Genomic DNA, 19083 nt, shown 5'->3' on the forward strand with positions numbered 1-19083 from the left:
TGGCAACGCAAAGCCTTTGAGGACCATGAGGCTCTGAAGGAAGCTGAGAGAGACGGTATCATGTAAACCACTCTCTGCAACTCAGGAGGTCCCTGAGCCCACTTCTGACCCCATCAAGAGGGCCTGGTGTCTCCAGGTGGAATAGCTGAGATGAAGGCTTAGTGTCCACGGATGGGAAGGGAAGAGGTTCCAAAGGACAAACAAACCTTGGAAAGCAAGACAGCACCATTTCAGACGTGATCCCAGAGTGCAGTCCAGCAGGGACAGGGAAAGCCCGCTGGCTTGAGCAGTCGAGTAACAGGTCACCTTGCAGTGGAGGGGCCATACTGAGGGACCCCCTGGAGCAACCTGAACAGTGGGCACTTCAGGGCAGGAGGAGGGGCCCCTCCCCTTTCCCAAACCTGGAAGGGGGCCTGCTGCTCTGGGCTTGGACAGCCTGCAGCCCTGGAGAGCCGCTCTCCCCTTTCTGGGCACCACCATCAGGAGCTCAGGGTCTGACAGGGCATTCTGCGGCCCTTGTGTCTGGGACACACCCACCTGGGAAGGGGTGAAGATGAGGAATGGGAGAGGGTGAGGTGGGCATGATGGGGTGGAGTGTGGGAAGGTTGGGGGGAGGACGGATGAGGGGGGTCACGGTGCACAGCCAGGTTGGGTGCGCACTGCGTGCTGTAGATGGAGTGAGGCAGACTGCGTGGTATCGGGGGAGGGGGAGGGGTGGGGAGGGGAGTGAGAAGCAGCTCCGGTGCAGCAGGATGGGGGCGCTGGGCAGCGAGAGGGGCTGCACCTCGGAGAAGCCCGCCTTTATCTCCTCCCTTCACGTCTCCCAGGGGATGAGCCTCCGAGTCTGCCCGCCCCCAATCCTAGGGCGGAGGCCTCACGCAAAATCCAGGCTCCGCGGCTCGGCGGAGCAGTCCGCTACAGCCCCCTCCCTCCCGCTCCACCGCAGTCCCTGCAGCGGCCACCCGGCCCGCGGTTCCGACCGAGGCCCGTGGCGGGTAAGGCGGGCAGCAGATTCCGGGCACGGACTGGGAGGCTAGGGCTGGCACCGCGGGGCCCAGGTCGGAGGCGCCGCGAGGGGACCGGCGGGGCCGGGGAGGAGGCTCGAGCCGCTGCCCAGATGGCTGCGCCGGGAGCCTGCCCTTCCAGCCATCCGGTCCGGGTCCCCCGCCCCAACTGTGAGACAGGCGATCGGAGGAGGGGTGGAGCGCGAGGCAGGGAGGGGACAGAAGAGGACCTAACCTGGGGCCCGAGCTGAGGGAGAGGGGTCCGCACAGTGTGAACAGCCGCGAGGCCCGAATCCCTGGCTCTGGCCCCGCCAGATTCTGGACAAGCCAGGCCCGAAGGGGCCCCGGGAGAGCCGGGCTGAAGCTCACCGTTGGTCCCTTCCCCAGACCCCTATCTGGGTCCCGGGGGCCCTCCATCCCTGAGAGACAGCCCCACCCCAGCGTGGCCTCTGGTCCTGCTGGGTCCTGGAGGCCTGAACAGTCCTTCCAGAGCAGCCTAGAATATGCAGGCCCCTCCCCAGGACGGAGCCCTCACCCCACCGCAGGCTGCTGACCACCCTCCAGGCACAGAATAACCCCCAAGTGCTGAACCCTCTCACCCCCACGCACCCCTTCCCAGTTACCGAACGAGATCCCGCCCCCACCCCAGGCCTGAGCCCCTAACCCTCCAGCATTAACACCCCCTCCTGCCAGCCCCCTCCAGCCCTGAGCGGGTGGTCCTCCAAGATGCCCAGCCCCCGGCCCCCAGCCTTGAGCCCCTTGTCCCCAGACCCTGAGCTCCCTGGTCCTCACAGAAGCTGAGGTCCCTTCCTCCGTCTTCCGACAGGTTTTACCCCACGAAGATGAACTGGACGGCCGCCGCGTGCTGGGCTCTGCTGCTGGCCGCTGCCTTCCTCTGCGACAGCGGCGCGGCCAAGGGTGGCCGTGGCGGGGCTCGCGGCAGCGCCCGGGGAGGGCTGCGCGGGGGCGCGCGCGGGGCCCCGAGGGTGCGCGTGAGGCCGGCGCCCCGCTACGGCGGCTCCTCCCTGCGCGTGGCTGCGGGGGCGGCGGCGGGCGCGGCGGCCGGGGCGGCGGCAGGCCTGGCCGCGGGTTCCAGCTGGAGGGCGGCGGGGCCCTGGGAGCGGGGCCTGGAGGACGACGAGGACGGGGCACCCGGCGGCAACGGAACGAGCCGGGTTGTCTACAGTTACCGGGCGTGGTGGACTTCGGACGCGGGGCCCACGCGCGGCGCACGCCTCTGCCTGCTGCTGGGCGGTGCCCTGGGCGCCCTGGGGCTGCTGAGGACCTAGACACGCCTGGGCTCGGGGCCAGATCTGCTCCCAGCCTGCGCCCTCCCCAAAGGCGCCGCGGCCCACCCCAGAGGCCACCCAGTGCCAAGCGCCCCTTCCCTCCACTGCCCACGGCCTCCGAGTCCAGGGGAGCTGCGTGGGCGGTTCGGGCCAGTCCAGCCAGGAGCTGCAGCCTCTCCTACTGGGACCCGGAGGCCGCCTCCTGTTCCCTCTCCTGCCCAAGCGCCTCCCCAGCCTCCCCACCCACCAAGGGGAGCCTTGGCCCATCAGCCTTGGGATGCCCTGCCTACCACTTGGAGGTCCTCCCCAGCCAGAAAGGCGGGTGTCTTTCGGTTCCTATACCATCCCGGCCAGCTGCCCACCACTCTGCGGAACCGGCCAAAGAGAAGTGCCAAGGCCAGGCTGTTCAGGCCACCCCAGGTCCTCTGATCCCACCCTGGACACAGAAAGTGGCTCTTCCTGCCACAGCCCTAGGACATCGTGGCCTCCTTCCAGAAGCAGTCTCCGTGGACCAAGGTCTTGGGGACCTGGGGGAGAGGTTTCCCTCACAGTCTGCAGCATGCTGGTTGCCTGTCTAGAGAGGGATCTGTGGATTTCCAAGCCCAGGCATGACCATGCAGTTCTCTGGATGGCTCCCAGGACACACTCGCTCACGGGAATGGCCCGGGGACCGTGCTCTCCCCTGGGCAGATGCTCTGAGACACACTGCCAGGGCTCACTTAGAACCACTTTGCTCTGACTTGAAACAAGTCACTTAACTCTCCTTGGACATAGTTTGGGGAAAAAAACATTCTGTTTAAACGCCAAGAGTTTTGTGTTCCCTCTGAGCTCCAGGTTCACACTCTGCAATGAGCGCGGCCAGTGCTCAGGGATGGGCAGCCGCTGTTCCCTCCCAGGCGCAGCAACTGAGGCGGGCAGCAGGGCCCCAGCCCGCAGCCCCCTGGGAAGCCGAGAGCGAGTGAGATGGAGGAGCCGAGGCTGCAGTCAGACCCACTCCCTGGAGGGAGGCGGGCCTCTCCAGGGCCCAGCACCCAGCAAGTACCACCAGATGTGAGGCGCCTTCCAGCCGAAGGCCCAGGGGAAGCTGCGCTCCCTCCACACCCTGTGACCGTCAGGACACAGCCCAGAGCAGCCTCTGAAGAAACATTGGGCAGGTCGTGACACGGGTGCACCTCTGGCACCCAACACCTGTGTGTAAGGCCTGTCCAGCCCTTTGCCTCTTGGTGCCTTCCCCTCAAGCTGCCAGCCTGGTCCACTGGCCACGAGCTCAGCGTGGCCCCTGGCTCTTTCACATGCCCTCCCGCTCCAACATCCTCTTGCCCGTCAGCAGGACGGCTCTGGGGCTCGGCTCCTGGGCCTGGTCTCTGGTGCTGGCAAGAGTCTCACCCACTGCTGGGTTGCCTCCCAGAATCTGCCTCCACCCCTCGGACTGGGGGCCTTTGGACTCAGCTGACAGACACCAGCACTGAGACCAGCATCTCCCTGCAGCCCTGCCACCTCTGCTCTCCCCCAGCTGGCACACATCTCTGGTTAGGGGGAGGGTCACCAAGCTGTTGTGGGACCTGGACCGAGCATTCTTCTCCGAAGACCCAGGCGCTAAACTGCAGGAAGCAGCTCCCTGCAGCCTCCTGTGTCCACACTGCCAGCATTCTTGCCTGCGGTGCTCAGATGACCCCCATCCTCCCAGATCGAGCTTGACGCTCCCAAAGACCAGCAGGTGGTGGCCAAGCCCTGGCTGGGGCCTTGGAGGCAGCATGACCATTTCAAAGTCTCAAATGGGGACCCATCAGGGTGGCACCTTGGGCAACTCAGTTCTTCCTGACGGGCCCAGCCTGGCCATGCTCAGCCTCAGACACCCACCTGGACACGGACTGTGGCTGGTCCAGACCCTCATGCCACTCTGCAGTGCGAGCTGTCAGCAGGCCCTGGACGGGACAGAAACATCACCCTCATGTCAAGCTTTCCGCACTGACCAGACTCCAACAGCACTTGGATCTGGCACAGCCACGAATCTGAATACTTCCCACCCCACCAGTCAGGGTTCCGGCCGGAGGCAGGCGGTGCTTGGGGGTCGTCTCAAGAACTGGTAAGTGTGCTGGGTGTGGGGCAGCCACACAGCACGGCTGCACCTAAAGGGGTGCCTGCGGGAAGGGGACGTGCCCTGGCAGAAGCTCCAGGGAGGTCACGCCACCACCGGGCACAGAAGAGCCGGAGCTGCTGACCCGCGACATACCCAGCCCCACCCCGGCCCTTTCTCTGCCCTCTTCCAGGATGCAGGCTGGTAGGAAACGTTCCTGGATCCCTTCAGGTGGGATCTCAACGCTGGGAGCTGCCTCTGGGAATGACTCTGCTGCCCCCGTTAGCTAGAAGGTGCCCAGAGGCGGTGGAAGCCTGGGGTCTCCGCTGACCACACCAGCTTGTGCACAGCTAGGCTGCAAGGAGAGCAGCCCCCGGGGCACCGAGGGGACAGGTGGTGCTTGGCTTCTGCCACAGCCGCTTGGGACCTCTTGTCCATGCGTGCGTGCGTGCGTGCGTGTGTCTACGTGTCTGCACGTTTTAGCAGTAAAATAAAGACTCCGCTGGCGACGAGACTGCTCCTTACTGCAGGATCCAGGACATCACATTGGGAACCTGCAACGAGCCCTCAGGTATTAACTCAGGTATTAACCAGTTAACTGGCTCATGTCCTGTTTTTCTCTGGTGAGGGGCCATAACACATGGGCCCACAATGAAGGACCCAACCACAGAGACAAGCCTTTTAATTTAAAATTTTTAAATTACAGATTATAGGTTCAACCCCTTTTTGAGAAAACACCAGCTTCTCCTCAAGAGGATGTTTAACAGATATTGAACACGAGTGAGTTTCCTCACCAGGCCAGGCACACGAGGACTGCTCAGGGAGGTCCACTGCCCTGACGTCCACGTCCCAGGCTCAGTTCCCTGTCACCCAGAATGGCTGGGCTGGGACAGCAGTGGAGAAGGGCCTCCTTCCTGGAGCAGAGACCTGGGTGTACAGTGGCCAGCGAGGGGCTTGTGAACAGGGGACTCCCGGGCATCAGAGGCCTTCCTGCTGGACCAGCTCAGGGCTCTGCCGAGGGGGCCCTACAGGACATCCCGGTCCAGCATGACGCGGCCAAGCACCCCACTGCGGAAAGCCCGCAGGAAGTCTCGGGCGGCGGCGGAGTAGTCGGGCTGGATGACGGTCACGTCACCTGGGAAGGCAGGAGGGTGGGTGAGGGAGGCCGCCTTCCCTCAGAGCCCGGGCCCTCCAAGCCCAACCCAGGGCGGCGCCCCGTCTCACCCGTGCCGGTCAGCACTTTGACCCTCTGCGTCTTCCGCAGCCGCACGGCCACCCGCTTCAGCACGCTGGCGATGTCGTCACAGGCCCCGCCCAGGCTGTAGTGCTGCACGTACCTGCACACAGACCTCGGTCACAGAGACCAGCGTGGAGCCAGGGCTGCCCACAGTGACCCCTCGTAAGCCTGGGTCACCACTGCGGGCGCGTCGCTGACAGGGTCTTCCTGCACGACCCTCAGTGGCCCTGAGGCCAGCTCCCCCGTGCCGGTAACACACTCAGTTTGCTACTGGGGCTGCATCGGTGCCCCCGGGCAGCAGGGCGGGTCTGTCTGACCAGCATTTTCTGCGGCCAGCGGACCAGCCCAGGTTGTCCTGCACATGCCCGCTCAGCCTGGCGGCCTGTGGTATGGGCCTGGTGGACAAGCCAGCACAGGGCCGGATGGCACGTCTCAGGCTGAGAAGCTGAAGGAGACCAGTGTTGTCCACAGACACGCACCTCCCTGTGCCTCTGAGCCGGGAGACCCCGGCCAGCAGGTCCACCTGCCTCTCCATCTGCACGTCCGGTGGGCAGACGGGCAATGGGGTCTGACCTGCACCTGCACGATGGGGGAGGCTGGCTGCCTGGGAGTACCTCTGGCCACACACCCGGCTGACAACACGGGCCTGGACCCCACGTGAGCACTGGAGCCCCGACTCAGGGATGCCAATCCTGAGGAAGGCAGGTCCAAAATCCACCTTCCCCAGAGCAGCAGCCCCGCAGCCCCTCTGTCCCCGGACCAGCAGGCCCTGAGGACTCCCTCCCGCCCACACATGCCGGAGACCTGCACCTGCCGGAGCCGGGCTGCCATGCTCTACAGAAACACTGCAGGACTGCGGGGTCCACACGACTGCCTCAAACACCAAGCAAGATACGACACTGGAAACCACTTCCATGCGAAACAAAGTGACAAGGGTTGGGTCTACCCCCCCATCAGAAATAACAAAAAAGGGAAGAAACAATCCAAAATACACAAAACAATGGTTTCCAAGGTACCGGACGTCAGGCCACCAAGAACATAAGTCAGGGAAAGAGGAGGCCCCGCCGCGCCCAAGACCACGGGTGGAGAGGATGGCGCTGGGACCAAGGTGGCCTGAAGGTTCCCGGAGAATCAGAGAGGGTGGGGCGGGATGGGACGTGTGCAGAGAGCTGCCCCCAACATTCAGCAGAGGTTTCCTGAGGCCAGAGGTCAGGAAACACCGCCCAGGAGGACACAGGGGCACAGCCAGCCTCCTCAGAGCCAGGAGCCGACGGAAACCCCATGAGCCCCAGGGCCCTGCTTCAGTCAGTGGAATGTTCCAGGCCCACCTGATAAATCTTAAAGGACCCAAAAGGATCAGACTATTTCCAAATAACTGTCCCAGAACAAAACCTGAGGATTTTCACAGGAAAATAAAGACACCCATCACCCCAAACAGTCAGGTTCTTACGCCTGCCTCCCATCAAAAACCACCAGGCCCACACAGCAGGGAAACAGACCCTCCTCGAGGAGAAAGCCAGCAGAAACCGCCCCAGACGCAGGAGCTCAGAGACAGGACAGCAGTTACTAGGACTGCACTCCCCGTGGCGACAAAGTTGAGAAGAAGTGCAGAAGATTATCTGTAAAAATGGCCCAAATCAAAGGGCCAGAGGAAAACACTATGAAACATGCTGCAGGGAGTAAGCAGACCAGACTCTGCAGAAGGGAAGGCAAGCAAGCGGCACGGGGGACCCGGTCCTGCAGGGGGAAGGGTGTGGCTGAAAGTCTCCCCAAGCTGATACAGCTACTCGGCCGCAGGTGCAGGAACTCAGGCACTGCCAGCACAGGGCGTGCAGCAACCGCAGAGCAGCCCAGCGCCATGGACCCAGGCTGCAGACAGAGAAGTCAGAAAGCAGCCAGAGGGGCGCGTGTCCCAGAGCGGCAGACTTCTCAGAGCAGCACGGAGGGGCGGGCGCCCCGCCCCCGCGGGCCTGAGGACGTGGACCTGCGGCTTCACAAGCGCGGCAGACACCCTTCAGAGATGGAGGTGGAACAGACACACCTGCGACGAGCGCAGGCCTGCACCACGTCAACGTCGAAGGAAACCCTGACAGGAAGGCGGTCCGCAAGCGGACAAGGAGCCGTGAACACAGTAACGCCCAGGCCGAATTCTGCACTTTATGTCCCTGAGCCACAAAACGCGCAGTGTGTCTGCCCCACAGCAGCCAAAGAGACGCCAAGGCCGGCCACGGTGCGGACGAGGCGGAGGGAAGGCCCCACACCACATGGCATGGTAACATCACCTACAGATGTTCTGGAAACCCTGCAACAGCCTCCCCCAAAGTTACAGGAACAAACTGACACAAGGGTCATAAAAAGTATCTAAAATGAATCTGAAAAAGACCAAAGAAAGAGAGAAGAAAAAAAGAGAAGCCTGGGATAAAGGCGAGGAGACACCAGTGACCACGCCGGGGGGAGTGGTCTAAACACCTAAAGGAAAGCAGAATGGGTCTGACTGGGTGAAAAGCAGAGCCCAGCTGCACGCGGCGGGTAAGCACACTTAAATGTGAGGACACACGTGTGCTCAAAGCAAGGTGATGGGGAGCACACGAGGGAGACCGCGGGGCAGAGGGCCCTGAAGGACACAGAGGTCACGCCAGGGACGAAGGCCTCTCATCATCAGGACAGAACCACCTCCTGGAGTCCCCACCCCCACGACAGAGCCGGGACCACGGGGAAGAGACACAGACCCCCGGAGGAGGCAGGAGACCCCCTCCCCCCCCAACAGCGTGAACAGGAAGAAAGGCAGCCAAGCAGAGCCAAGGCAGCGCTCAGACCGAAGGCCGTCAGCGAGGCAAGACAGGGCGAGCAGAGGAAGTCAGGGCGACCAAGAGCTGCTTCCCTGGGGAAAACCTACAGCCTGGGATTGACGTCCTCCAGGTGACAAAGGACAGGTGTGGGGCACCACGGGACACCAGTGCTCACCCCGTCCCGGAGGTGAGAACAAACAGAATGCCATCCGCACAGGGAAGTGCCCTCAGCAGGGACCGATGTCAGAACACAGCAGAAGCCCGAAATGACCGAGCTGGGGGGCGCGCCGTGTGGCTCCATTCGTGAGACCCCCGAGGTGATGGGGAGCAGGTGTGGGCAGGAGGGGCAAGGGGCAGTTACAGAGCAGCTCAAGAAACTGGGGGTTTTCTGGACTGTGTCCCAGTTTCACAGGTGGACCCGTACGTCAGATCCTGTCAAACTGCTGCAGGCCATGTCTGTCTGCGCTTAACAACGCTGCTGCTTCTGAATCACGTTCCGGATGAGACAGGAGACGAGAGGGGCAGCCCCGCCTCCCCACACTCACCCCAGGAGCTGGTGCCTGTTGAGGGTGTAGAGAAGATAGTCGGCCAGGGTCTCCTCCCCCACCAGGTGGTCCAGCACGCTTCCTGGGAACAAGGGGCGGTGCGACAGCTGTGAGCCAGGACTGCACGCTGCCGAGACACCAGCACTGCCGCCCCAGAGCCTGGGCAGCAGCCCCGCCAGGCTGGCCTGCCCGCCCACCCGGGGCCGGCTCACCGCACAGGGCCAGCTTCAGGCCCGTCTCCACACTCTGGATCTGAGGAGCCAGCACCCCTGGGGTGTCCAGCAGGAACATGAGCGGCTGCTCACACACCTGTGGGCAGGGAAGGCGGCGGGCCAGAGCTCAGGAGGCCTCCTGCAGTCCCCAGGCTCGAGGCCCCGACCTGCCCGCCCAGCGTGGCCACGGCACCACAGCGGGCCCCCCGCAGGGCCCCATGCCCAGGGGAGGTGAGGAAGTAAAAGCAGGAGCCCATGGCTGCCCCCCCCCCCCAGGGAGACGCCAACGGGGCCGCTCCCTCCTCGGCAGGACGGGGCCCCGCATGCCCTCCCCCAGTGTGGTGTGAGGACGGCACAGCGCTCGGCGGACAGGGCGGTGGGGGCCCCACCTGAATTCTGGACATCACAGCTCTGGTGACCCCAGGCTCACCGCCCACCCTGGTGGCTTTTCCTGCAAGATGAGAGGGGATGTCAGTGTCTGTTAATCACGCAGGCAGGTGAGTGACAGAATGAGCAACGAAACCATGGAAACCTAGGAGGGCCCAGCGAGCCCACCACAGCGACTCCTCGCGCCAGGACAGAACCGCCTCCCGGGGCCCCGGAGGCCCCCAGACCTGCTGAGGGACGACCGTGACGGCCAGACCTGAGCCGCCCGACAGCATCACCCTCCTCCCCACGGGACTGGCCCACACCTCTGCCCCCAGCACCGCCCCAGCAGCCGGGGTGCGTCCCAGGCAGACTCCCCACCTCTGCTGGACCAGCGCGGGAGTAAAGGGTGTGTGTGTCCATCAGCACGTGGAGGGATAAACAAACGTGGTCCATCCACACGGCGGAATGCCATTCAGCCTTAAGAAGGAAACTGACTGACGAACGTGGAGGGGCCCTGAAGAGTTACACCTGATGCAGGAGCTCAAGTCTGTGTGACCCCAGCTGCGAGGTCCCAGATTTGTCAGGGCCACACAACAGACTGGACCAGAGGTTCCCGGGGCCTGGGGACAGCTACTGCTTAAGTCTAGAGTTCCAGTCTGAAATGACGGAAAACGCTGGAAACAGGCAGTGTGGTGCTTGCACAGCACTAAATGCATGTAAGGCCAGTGATGCTCTTTAAGCCACAAGTAAAGAAAAATAAACAAGAAAATGAAAGCCTGTGACAACAGGTCTCCCGCCTCTGAGATGATGGCTCAGCCTTCAGGTCTGTTCACAAAGGACCTTCTCAAGCAGGAAATAAAGCCGTGGCAGACTCAGTGTGAAGGTTTAACACTGGGGAGAAGGAGGCTGGGAGCCAAGGACAGGCCTGAAACACGGAGACGGCCTGGACAGCCTCCCCATCCCACCCCACGTGTCTGTCACGCCCTGAGCACCGTGGGTCAGAGACTTAAATGAGGACAGGATCGCCAACATCTGGAAGAGTCACCGCATGGATTAAACATCCTAATGAGATGTTTAATTTTAATGAGAGAAAACTAATTAAGTATAAAACATGTCAGGGAATGACCATCTCAGCAGCTGACCGCACACCAGGCTGTCAGTTGGGTCCTCCTGGTGCAGGGACCCCTGACCAGCTGGACCTACAGACCATGAAGCGTCATGTGCCCTAGGAAGTACCTTTCCTGAGGTGCTGTCTCCGGAGGGAGTTGATGAGGGAGGACTTGCCCACATTGGGGACCCCGATCACCATGATGCAGTACTCCAGGTTCTGCAGGCACAAGGGCAGGGGTCAGGGGCCCACCCAGACCCCACCTGGACCCCCACCCGGCCCACACAGAGGGACCAGGGACTTGCAAGCCCCGGCCAGCTTAACAGGAAGGAAGGTCACTGCAGGCCCTGCCCACCTCGATGGGGCCGCATCACCCTGCCCGCTGAGAACCGGAGGACAGAGGGGTTCACGGGCTAGGGGTGGTCCCCCACTGCTCAGCAGCTGAGCCTGGGGCCCCTCAGCAGGGACTCCCCGTGGCCAGCGCCAGGCCCTCCCACCCACCTCTCCTCGATGATAGCGGTAGCTGCTCCCAATCAGCTCCATGACCGTCGGGATGATCTGCGAGAAACAAGCTACACTCGGGCCCCTTCCTGCAGAGCCCTGGCCTCTCCTCCGCTCCTGCAGTGGCCACCCCAGCATCCCGCACCGGACTGCTCGGGTCCATCCACGTCACAGGCTCAGGCTGCACTGGGGGGCCCTGTGCCCCTTCCTGTTCCCCCACCAGGACAAGCAGGACAGTCCCCACCACCAGCTAACAAAGACGCACGCTGGCCAGTGGACTTCTCAGGCACAACTGGGGAACAAGGTGCGCACTCTCCAGCAGCCCTTCCGATTCATGACCCAGCGTCGCCCCACGGCCTGACTCTGCTCCACCAGCCGCTCCCGGCACCGGGAGACAGGTGTGCCCAGCAACCCAAGCAATCCACGGATCGCCTCCAGAACTCTTCTTACGAAGCACAAGGTAACTCAGTGTTTCTTATTGAAGCAGAAGCATCAGAGCACAAAACAGAAGTTACCTGCTTGACGTTTTCATCCTTCACACAGTTGGTGAAAATGACATTGTTTAGACCTTCTCCTTCTAAGTGGTGTATAATTTTCTGAAAGACAAGACATTTTCATTTGAAACACTGAACGAAGAGACGGGCAGTGTGATGCCTAAGATCCAAGGTCTGCTCGCCAGCTCAGAGCCACTGAGGCCCAGGGTCCAGCGAAGGACTGGCCCGACCTCCAAGCTCCAGGCGGCGAGGGGACGACGGAGCACCCTGGACAGCACAGACCGCAGAGCCGAAGGCCTCAAAGGAGGGCAGCCTGGCCACAGGGTGGCCCTGAGCAGCTGGCTCCGCGTGAGGACACGGGGAAGAAGGCTAAACCAGGTCATCTGAAGTCACTCCCAGCTCTGACGTCGTACGGTCCAGCCCCCGTCGAGCGACCCCCTTAGTCCTGCTAGGGAGCGCCCCTTAAAGTACAGTTTGAGCCCAATCAGATTGCAAAGTACATGTAATTCTTCAAAAGCCCAGAAGTAAATTAGGTTCACAGGAACTCACTGGTCTCAGTGATAAGCAACTCAGCCTATGACTTCTATCTTTAAAACCAGTGTTGTGTTGTTTGACCAGCTTCTGATTCACTTAAAGGAACAAGAAAGTCATTCATTAATTCCACTAGTTTTAGTTATTTATCTTACTCATTACGATGCAGATCGCGGTACAGGCCACCAGAGACGCACATGAAGCCACACTTCAAGTGGGGCGTCCCCACGTGCTGCGCAGAGGCAGACGCAGGAGCTCCCCTCCTCCAGAGCCCTCAGCCCCAGCACCTGAGGAGGAGGGGCAAGCACTCCAGCTGCCCCCAAGTGAGACCCCTGTGTCCCCAGGTCAGGTCGCCTAATGTGCCCACCACTCCACAAAGATTAGCATTTCGGAGCAGAAACAATTGATGGATGATTAAGACTCAAGTCTCAACTGATGAAAGAAACGGAGAGTCTGTGGTGGGCAAGGACAACTGCCCAGCGGTGAGATCCAAGTGGGCTGGCCTCGGCACGGGGAGCCGCGTCTGCTCGGCAGGAGGGATCACCCAGCAGACGGCCCGCACGCTGGGGCAGGATGGGACCGCCAGGGGCTCTCGATGAGCGGAGAACTCCAGCTTCAGCACTTGGTTTCCCTGGAAACCTTCTTGTATAGGCCTGTGGCTGGGGTTTAAGTGTCTCAATGTACCACAGCAACTGAGAAACCAGAAACCCATTATTGCTGCTGCAAAGGAAAAACTCCGCACCACTAACACCTTGAGGGGGGAAACCGGCTTGAATTCAAGATTCAGCACCTACTCTTTACGAAGAATCTGACAACAGCAAGAAAAGCAGAGATGAACACTTGACAAATAATGATTCCTGAATCTGCACGTTCCTCTGATTCAGGGGCAATGGGAAACACCCCCATCAGGTCACTGTGTCCCCATCCGGCCTGGCTGGCATGAATCCCCGAGCCACTCTGGGCTCCTGCCTTCCAGCTTCCAGACCACTCAGTGTGCAAAAGGCAGCCCGCAGGTCAGACCAGGGTCTGGGAGGCTGTGGAACTGGCCTGTGAGGACGGACAGGGGCCAGTGCAGCCATGCCAGGAGGCCTCCAGGCCGGTGCTGCCCAGGGCGGCAGCCACTAGCCTCACGAGGCAAGCGAAACAAAACGTGGGAGTCAGTGCCACCGCAGCCTCGGTCCAGGGGCTCCGGGCCTAGTGGGGCCACACCTCCTGACCATCTCCTGTCGGAGGTGCACATCTTGATCGTTCAGACCACAAGTCAATCGGGATGCCCCTTGCTAAAGCCAGCACCTGGGCCAGCCAGCACCACGCTGGTTCAGTGACCTTCCCACTGACAGCCCTGCGGGAGGCATTACCTGCTGCTCCTTCAGATCCGCCAAGTCCATCTTGTTGAGGACGAGCAAGTGAGGCTTGAGCCCGAGGGTTTCCTGAAACAGAGGGTTGCGGCCGGAAAGCGGGATGTGGTGAAATTAAGGCAAAATTCCTTCAAAGTTTTACCAGACAGTTAATTTATTTTGCCTTGTCTTGTTACGCAGACGGATGCACCGACAAAAGGAAATCCTCAGCAGGAAGTGACAGCAGAGGAAGCCCTGCCTGGGAGCCTGGGAGCAGGCTGGCTCCAACCAGCCCAGCTCAGCGCTGAGCCCAACCCTGTCCTGACTCTCTCCAGGGCCACGGTGCACCGCAGGCCCCACACCGCTTTCTGCAGACACGTGGCGGAAGGCGAGCAGTGGCTCTCATGTGGCTTCTCAAAGAGCATGACGGCAGAAGAAACAAAAACAAAGCTCAGTGGAAGTTTTCATAACTTGATCGTTGTTTAGCTGCCAGGTACCTAAGTTCACGATGATGCGATCGCTCAAAAATAGTGCCTCCCATAAAGTCCTAACTAGTACATCTCAAACCACCACTGCCACCCTGGGGAGTCCCCACGGAGACCTTCGGTGAGCCCGCCTCCTGACTGCCAGGCCTCCTTCCCCCAGCCAGGGACCCTGAGGCTCACTGTAAGGTCCCACCTCCTGTGACACTAACACAGGCAGAAGGGGCATCTTCATCTTTATTTTGGGAGCACTCAGCCCCGACCTAGTGTTCATCTCCTGGGAGTCCAGCTGTGATACCCTCCCTCCAGCAGGCCTGGGGTCTACGTGCCCAGTTAAGTGGCTGTGTTCCCACCCGCACAGCAAAGGGACCTTCCATAAACAGCACTCTTCCCTGAGAGGTTAACCAAGCCTGTGCTGATTCAGACCCCAAAAGCCTCCGGACTGGCTCACAGGCCGTCCTAGATAAGAAATCAGAACGTCTAGAGACCAAAAGGAGGAGAGGTAGCCTCTCGTCACAGTACCCAGAATAGCAACCACAGGTTCCATGGTTTTCAATACTCAGACATAAAAGTGCCAGTAAACCCTTTGGCTGGCACGAGATACTGTATGGATTGATCTATTTGGCCTGAAGTAGAGAAACTCAACACTTTACCACAGAAATTCTAACAAGCCCTTGAAATGGCGAGAATGGTTCCTCATCCTCCACCTTAGAGGTGTAGCAACTCTCAAACCAACACCTTTGTCATAAAAGGGGAACCTAAATGTAGCTTAAATAAATACAACAAAAACAGGGTCCAAAAAGTGCACTCATTACTGAACAACATCGTTACATCTCGCCAACTCACGCCTCAAGCACAGTACAAAAGCCTGGCTGCCAGGAACATTTTCATTCAAGGTTCATCTCTGACCTGGAGAATCCTACTGCTGGACTGGCCTGGAAGGCGTGGGTATGCCAGGCAGAGTCTGAGACCCACGGTGCTACCTGTGTATCGAGGGGGAGCTTCTGGGCCCCACACTGAGATTCTGATTCTTTGGCCTGGAAAGGGGCCCAGGTACCAGTATCTTCAAAAGCCTCCTGGGGGAATTCTAAAGTATGACAAGAACTGAGAACCAATGCTTCCGATGCCAACAACTATGACAGGTGACACTGCTAACCACTGTGGTGGCTACCTGGACCAGAGCAAGGACCAGAGGAGGGACAGGGAACTGTCCTGAGCACTGCCTGATTCGGAAGGGTCTCCCCTGCCCCACTACAACTGTGCACTCACTTCCAGTGGGGTTGGGGGGTTCCCACACCGCCAAACAGTTCTCCGACACTAGCTGGGTGTCCTGCTATGCAACTCAGTTCTGACACCACCCACCTGGAGATGGCGTCAGCTCCCACAGTAAGGGCTCAGGACTGCCTCACGCCCCTCCCCCCACTTCAGACACCAACTGCAGGTCCAGGCTGTCGCCTGTCACTTCCGACCAACAGGCTGTAGATCAGGGTTCCCACAACCTCTCCCTGGGTTTAATCAGTTTGCCAGAGTGGCTCAAAGAATTAAGAGAAACACTTTACTTACTAGATTACAGGTTCATTCTAATAGGGAATAACTCAGGAATAGCCAGATGGAAGAGAGGTACAGGGTGAGGTGTGGGGAGGGACCCAGAGCTCCCCCACCCTCTCCAGGTGCTCCCCTGACATCTCCACCCACTCAACAACCAGGAAGCTCTCCAGACCCATCCTTTAGGGTTCTTGTGGTGGCTTCACCACAGAGGTGAAACTGAGTCACTGGCCTTTGATGACTGAGCTCAACCTCCAGCCCCGCTGCCTTCCCTGAGGCCACAGGGTGGGACTGAAAGTTCTAACCTCCAGTATCAAGGCTGGTTCCCACCTGGAACTCCACCTACCCTGACCCTGACCCTGACCCTAACCCTCCACCTACCTCAACCGGGCCTTACCAAAATCACCTGTTAGCATGACAAAAGACACCTTTACCGTGTCCTCACGCAGGAAACTCCCAGAGCTGGAGGGGCCCTACACCTGGAAACAGGTAGAGACCAAACATGGCAACCCCCAAAGGATATACGGGCATCGTGGACCTCGATGATGCAGTCCACCAGCTTTAGGCTGCTCTGCATCCTCTTCAGCCCTGGAAAACAGAAGAAGGACACCTCAGGGAAGGGCCCATGGCCTTTTAAGAGGGAGAATTTAAGGTGAAATGTCAAGAATGACACACCATCACAAACAAGCTACAAAGAATACATCTGAGTGAAGTGCTCTCAGTAACAGCTGGTAACTGTTCACAGAGAGCCTCTTTCAAATTCAACACAGGTGGCTCAGAGGAGCTGCTCAGGTCCCTGCCAGAGGGGCAGCCACACTCACAGGGTCAGGCCAGATCCTGTCAGTCTCCGCCACACCTACAAGCGCGTGACTCTAGCTGGGGTACTTAACCTCCATGCGTCTTGATCTATAAAACAGAGTAACACCAACTGGCATACTCACTGAGCCCTCAATACTGTGTGGAGATGGTGCTGTAGGTGAGACAGGAGGGAAGGGGGCAGGGCACAGCCACTCAAGGAGTGACAGCAACCAAAACGGTGAAAGATTCACCTCCTAGTTGGCCTTGAGGATTAAGAGGTTTAACTTCTAGTGGACTTTTAGCTTCATTATATGCCCATTGTAACAGCATGATCAAATAACATGCCCGTAGGCGCCATGACAGCCCCAAGGCTAACCAACCGTGAAAGGCCAAAGAATGGGTGGTGGCCCAGTCCCCGGGAATCCCAGCCCCTGCCCCAGGGCAGTTGGACTGATCCCGCCTGTAGGCATGTGAAGCTACTGAGACCATAAAAAGAGATACCACCTCGCCTAGTGGCCCCTTGCCTGCTCTCTCCCCTTTGGAAATGGCCTGCTCTCTGTCTGTGGAGTGCGTACCTACTTTTACTCTAACCTGGGCACCCAATTCCCACACCTCTTTCCTGGCCTTTCTCTTGCCTTACACTCTATGCAGTGTGTATCTCTCTAAATAAATCTACCTTTACTCAACAGTGGCTCGCACTTGAATTCTTTCCTGTGCAAAGCTAAGGACCCACACTTGGCGGGGCACGTCCCAGGGGCTCAACCGAGACCTGGGACTCGGCCCTCCTCACGCCCCACATCCGTTTTCCTGCATCATGGGTACCGACCTCAGCCACTCACCCTGGACGGCTCACACACTCACACAGCACTGAACTCACCCCTAACCAGAGACAACACAAGCAACAAAAGTAACAGAGCTCCTTTTCCTGCAGTGTTCCCCTCCCCAGCCAAGCCCTGGCATCTGCGCACATCCCCAAACATCTTACATCACCCCCTCTCCCCCCCTCAAGTGCCACCACCCGCGGGTGCCCTGTCCCTCCTGAACCCCAGCATGCAGGGCACTTTGCACAGAGCCCGGCAGAGCAGGCACGCGGTGAACCAGAGGCACTAGAGGGAGCAGGAGCAGGAGCGAGGCAACCCCTAACACTAAGAAGGGCTGACTCTGTCCCAGGTGTCTTCTTCGGGCCAAATTTTGACAAACACGCAAACTCCCGGAGAGTTTTAGACAGAAGACAACAATGACTCGATCTATAGTTTCAAAGATGCTGAGATGATTAAACAGCTGAATACAACTTGCAAAGTGCTTTCCTACCCCCACTTCACTTAGTCCTCAAAATACCGTTCGGAAAGTGTATCTTTTCAGAAGAAGGCTTCGGGGAACCAAGCGGCAGAAGGGCCTTGCCGGGGATCAGGCACCAGGCCAGCCCGAGACGCCCGCCGCCGCCCGCCCCGCTCGCGGCCGGGTAAACAGTGCAGGCCCCGCCGCGACCCGCCGGACCTCACCCTTGGCCATGTGGCCCGGGAACCAGCGCGCCACGTCGCGACCGCCCAGGGCGAAGCCCTCCCGCCACGCGGCGCGCGCGGCGTCGCACAGCACGCGTGGGAACAGCTTCATGGAGCAGCGTCCTGCGCGCCGAGTGGCCCCGCGGGCCTCTCGCTCGACGGACCGCTCCCTCGACGGACCGCTCCCTCGACGGACCTCTCCGTCAGGCCCGCGACCCGGCACAACGGTTCCGGCGCTCCAAGCTTCCGGCGCGGCTCGCGCTTGCGCACAACGCTGCCCGGGCGGGGGCGGGGCCGGGCCGGGGCTACGAGCCAGGGGCGGGGCTACGAGCCTGGGGCGGACCCGCACAGTCCCGGCGTTCTCAGGGTCTTGAGTCCAGTAACATTAAACTTTAAAATTCCTAATTCTTTCGTAAGCGTATCCCGAGCATAAGTAACAAATTTTAGCAGTCCGATGTCAATATCTGGTCCCTTTTTATAAACTTGGTTAAACTTTTCAAATATTTTAAATTGAATTTACAATGTAATACCCTGCTTTTCTTTGTCAAGTACTCTGGGTTTTAATGTGACAAACTCTTTGCAAATGCTGACTGCTGTTCTGCTAAATTAAACCTATTACTACGATGAACCTGAAATTCTCTTCGTGTTCCAATAGCCCACATAAATGTAGTCAGATTTCAACTTTAAATCCAAAGTGCCAGCCTCCAGCTGCACCGCCTCCCCCAGGACAGTCCTGCAAAGACACCCAAGTTCGGCCTGGCAGCCGTGAGACTGGCCGTTGCCGGCCTCACCTTGAGGCCTCTGTCCCCTCTTCAGCTCTGCAGCAGGGGCCCTGTAGCCTGCTCCCCGGGACACTGCCGATGCAGTAGGCAGGATTGGGGCAGCTGAGGACAGCACCCAGGGTACCTGGACACACTCCCACACTCCCTCCAATACTGCCCAGGGTGCCCCACTCCTCTTCAGGCCTCATTGTTCACTTTCTCCAGGAAACCTGGGGCCCCAGGTCAGAACAGGGTGTCCTGCCGCTCTGCCCTCCTGTCTCCCACTCATTGGCCCTCACCCAGCCCAGGGGCAGCTGGTGCCTGACCACGTGTCTGCTGATGGAACACTGGGGAGGGCCAGCAGCTACACTGCCACCAGCAGTGAGAACTCGGGGATACGTGGCCTCACACACCCAGGGTGAGGGGGTGTTGGGGGGAGGTGAGCCACCTACTGGGGGCACAGGGCCCTGCAGTGACCAGGGCCCAGGGCAAGACAAAGGCA

General features: G+C 59.9%; 2 protein-coding genes across 3 annotated transcripts; one reads left to right on the top strand and one right to left on the bottom strand.

The window, feature by feature from the left end:
* Positions 1 to 454: 454 nt before the first annotated feature.
* Positions 455 to 14230, top strand: SPRN (shadow of prion protein). The gene is made up of 3 exons (XM_074373310.1): positions 455 to 995; positions 1831 to 4941; positions 13695 to 14230. Exon 2 carries the CDS (start codon positions 1847 to 1849, stop codon positions 2291 to 2293), a length of 447 nt encoding a protein of 148 aa, XP_074229411.1. The 5' UTR covers positions 455 to 995; positions 1831 to 1846; the 3' UTR covers positions 2294 to 4941; positions 13695 to 14230.
* Positions 5036 to 18061, bottom strand: MTG1 (mitochondrial ribosome associated GTPase 1). 2 transcript variants are annotated; one of them, XM_074373308.1, is made up of 11 exons: positions 17821 to 18060; positions 16042 to 16108; positions 13515 to 13617; positions 11647 to 11727; positions 11132 to 11188; positions 10759 to 10849; positions 9543 to 9604; positions 9154 to 9250; positions 8942 to 9023; positions 5595 to 5707; positions 5036 to 5505 (listed from the first exon to the last, which is right to left on the bottom strand). In XM_074373308.1, the coding sequence occupies exons 1-11, from the start codon at positions 17930 to 17932 to the stop codon at positions 5396 to 5398; spliced, it is 975 nt and encodes a 324-aa protein (XP_074229409.1). In that variant the 5' UTR covers positions 17933 to 18060; the 3' UTR covers positions 5036 to 5395. The 2 variants fall into 2 exon arrangements, with proteins under 2 accessions (XP_074229409.1, XP_074229410.1); XM_074373309.1 differs by lacking the exon at positions 11132 to 11188 and having other exon boundaries at positions 17821 to 18061.
* Between the last annotated feature and the right edge of the window lie 1022 nt (positions 18062 to 19083).

This window comes from Camelus bactrianus, chromosome 11, assembly GCF_048773025.1.
Source record: "Camelus bactrianus isolate YW-2024 breed Bactrian camel chromosome 11, ASM4877302v1, whole genome shotgun sequence".
Lineage (NCBI taxonomy): Eukaryota > Metazoa > Chordata > Mammalia > Artiodactyla > Camelidae > Camelus > Camelus bactrianus.